At 38.2% G+C, this 3,331-nt stretch overlaps 1 protein-coding gene across 6 annotated transcripts in view; it reads right to left on the bottom strand.

Moving 5' to 3' along the window:
* The window catches only part of LOC108228561, a 31,255-nt gene that overhangs the window by 5,624 nt on the left and 22,300 nt on the right, over positions 1-3,331 (bottom strand). For all 6 annotated transcript variants that reach the window (XR_005232865.1, XM_037974371.1, XM_037974368.1 and 3 more), the window contains exon 3: positions 397-744. Coding sequence is in view for 5 of the 6 variants with exons in the window: in XM_037974371.1 (XP_037830299.1) it covers positions 397-744 (348 nt within the window). In the remaining variant the exon portion in view is untranslated. The remainder of the gene's footprint in view (positions 1-396; positions 745-3,331) is intronic.

Genomic DNA, 3,331 nt, shown 5'->3' with positions numbered 1-3,331 from the left:
ATTTAACAATCCAAAAAGTGCAAACAAACAAGTTGTAAAAGAGCCGGGAAAGTTGTGAAAAGTGAAACTATAGCCGGCCGAAGATAATGGAGTCTGTTGTCATTTGATACTGTTACGTCTAACAGGTACATATATATTACTGCACTAAAATGCAGCAGATCTCATTTGTGAAAGTTCAGTTAAATGTCATTTCGAAATAAAGCTTGAAAAGGGTAAGAAATTAGATTATTTTTTCATATTTCTCAGAGAATAACTGACAACGTACGTAATTGGGGTATATCATGATATAAAATTATCCATATCGTGATAGAGGATTTTTTCCATATCGCCCAGCACTACTACCAATGCTTTTATCATCACATAATGAACTCTGTGTGAATGTTTGAGTGATTTCACCTCTGTTGTCATTTAACTGATCTGAAACCTTCAGTGTGACCTTCTTCTTCAGAAACACTTCTGGGATGGTACACTCATAAGTGTCAGCATCATCCTGTCGCAGTTTCTTCAAGATGATGGAGAAGTTGCCGTCCTTGAAGCTCTCCTGGAAGCTTTCCACTCGACCTTTGTACTTTTCGTCCTGGGACTTTACATCTGAGTTATTATTTTTGATGTCCAGAAGAGTGAGGTCATTCCTCGTGTCTGTCCAGTGGACATTAAATACATTTGGTAAAGGTTTGCTATAGATGCAGGGCAGAGTGATATCTTCTCCAAGATAACCTTCAATGGCTGAATCCTGGGAGTTCACTGAGGGATGACAGGAAGATTCACAGAGTTAAAACACTCAGGAGGAGATCTTGGTCTGGTTCTGTTGAAATCTCAGCTTTAACTTCCTCTTGGATCAACAGATCAATTAACATCCAAAGCTGTCATACTCAGGTAAGTAATGAATTATCAATCACAATTTTCAAAGTTTGTGCCACTTTCCAAGTAAAATGTTTCCACTTTTAGCTTCTTAAATGGTATTTTGCTGTCATTCTTCATGTTACAAAACAATCTGTGACATATACAAGCTTCCCAATATTAATCAATAAGCAAACTGCTGCAATAAATCAATTATGAACATTTTTCATTTTAATAAGAATGAAGAAACTGCTGCAGAAATAACTTGATCAATCGCATTCCCTGTTAACTGTATCTCTAATTGTATTCCAGGTGTCTACATCTGGATCACACAGAACATAGAAGATAGAATTATTTATAGCACAACACCAGGTTTTTAGTCTTGAAACATGTGACTGACAGGTGTTTTTTATTCCCCAGGTGTGTCTGATTACACTGAATATGCAAACAATAAATAGTGCTGAATGTCTCCTCTCAGCTTCAGATTTGGGTTTTGTCTGTGCAAACTGAATATATTATGGAGCTGCAGTGGTATGATAGGTCAGCGGTCAGTGTTGTGGTCTGGTAATCTTGAGGCTGCAGGTTTGAGCCCAGGTTGCGTCATAAACGGTATCTGGTGTAAAACAGTTGCCAAATCTTTCTTCAGTTCGCTCACTGTGTTGACCCTTGAAGAAGGGAGCAGCTAAAAGAACAGCAAGATAGAATTCATAATCCACAGAGGTGGAACCAACATAAAAACCAGAGACCTGACTATGGGCAAAAAACAAGGAAAATCCATCAGAGCACTATCCATAGCCAGCCCAACCATTTGGAACATCCTGAAGAACAGAGCAACCACTGGTTTATTCAGTGACAGACAACAAACAGGAAAACCAAGGAAAAAGCCTAAAACAATCGTTTGTGACATCAACAATTACCTCCAGAGGGCAGGAGTAAAAGTATCACTATCTAATGTCTACAGAAGACTGCACCACAAGATGTAAACAACTCATTAGCAAGAACAGGAAGGCCAGACTGGAGTATGACAAAAATACAGAGACAAACCTTAAAAATTCTGGGACTTAATGAGACAAAGAAGAACCTTTACCAAAGTGATGGAAAGGCTAAAGATCCTTCTACAGTCTACAGAAACAGTTGGTCTGACAATTTAAGCCTCATCAACACAGAAAGCCACTGAAACTGCTGCAGTACCTCTACCAGGCCTGTAGGTGGTGCTGTGATGCAGGAGGTTGACATCATTGTTTTCAAAAGGTTGTGTTTAGGCTGTTCACACAAGAACACAACGGTGGTGTTCAAAGATTTTTTTCACTATGGAATCAGGTTTGAAAAAAATACCTTATGGGCTCCTTAAACAGTTTCCGTACAAATGCAAAGCTGAAACAGTAAAAAAAAAAACCTTTGCAGGCGGGCTCGACTGGGAGATTAAATTCATGAGCAAAAGACAAGTGGAAGGTTCTGGACGGGCCCAGTCCATCTCCAGACTTCAACCCTACAGAGCTGCATTTTACTTGCTAGAGGGGAGACTGAATGGATGGACCCCCAAAAAACAAACAACTGAAAAACACTAAAAGCCTGGAAGAAAAAAAATCAGTAAAGAACCCCAAACCATTTCATGTCTGTGCGTCTCAGGCTTGATGCAGATGTTGCAGCAAATTATTCACAACTAGATATTAGGTTTTATTCACTTTAATCTATTTTAGGTGAATTTGTTTCAATATTTTTGCTTCCCTAAATATTTGGTGTACCATTATAAATAATGCTGTCTTCTAAGTTGTGTACACTCCCCTTTCACAAGGAAGTGTATCTGCTGCAAGCAACAGTTAACCATTTAACCTTCTAGATCCTTTTTTCACATTTTTAATATTTCTTTATTAAAGCAGCATCCAAAACTTATCTGCCAATATAAACTCAAAAAGAAAATATATAACAGTTCTTAAATGGCTTTAATGCATTTAGGACTCCAATGCATCTCTGAATGATTTGTCAGTTTAACAGGAATTTGGCTGATTATTCAGTCCATGAAATGTCAAAATGTTATTTTCTAATACTTCAAAGTTTTCTTCATCAGACCAAAAGTCTAAAATATTTTGTCCCGCTCAAAAAACATATAAACAAAATAAACACATATATACAATATGATGTACAAACTAAAGCCTTCACCCTAGGTATAATCTTATTCTGGCCAGAAAAAGGTGGAAAAAACATGCAAGTCTCAGAGAAAGAAGAAAACAGAGAAACACTCAGCTGCTCACCTGGACCTCACCTGTCACTGGTTACCATGGTAACAGCAGAGGGACAGCTTTGAATACAGCTTTTAAACTCATTTGGTTATGTTCCTGCTGATCTCATCCAGGAAGTAGTCTGATCCTAAACATGTAAATCAGGGAAGTTCAGCAGCTGCTTTGATTCAACAACAACTGACTGTTGACTTCACTGAAGATCCAGTTTCAACTGGTTTCTAACAACCTGCTGCCTGAGACTCACCTGAGAC

This window comes from Kryptolebias marmoratus, unplaced genomic scaffold (genome assembly GCF_001649575.2).
Source record: "Kryptolebias marmoratus isolate JLee-2015 unplaced genomic scaffold, ASM164957v2 Scaffold28, whole genome shotgun sequence".
Classification (NCBI taxonomy): Eukaryota; Metazoa; Chordata; class Actinopteri; order Cyprinodontiformes; family Rivulidae; genus Kryptolebias; species Kryptolebias marmoratus.
Note: the sequence above shows the minus strand (reverse complement) of the source record. Positions and strands in the feature narration are given on the sequence as shown.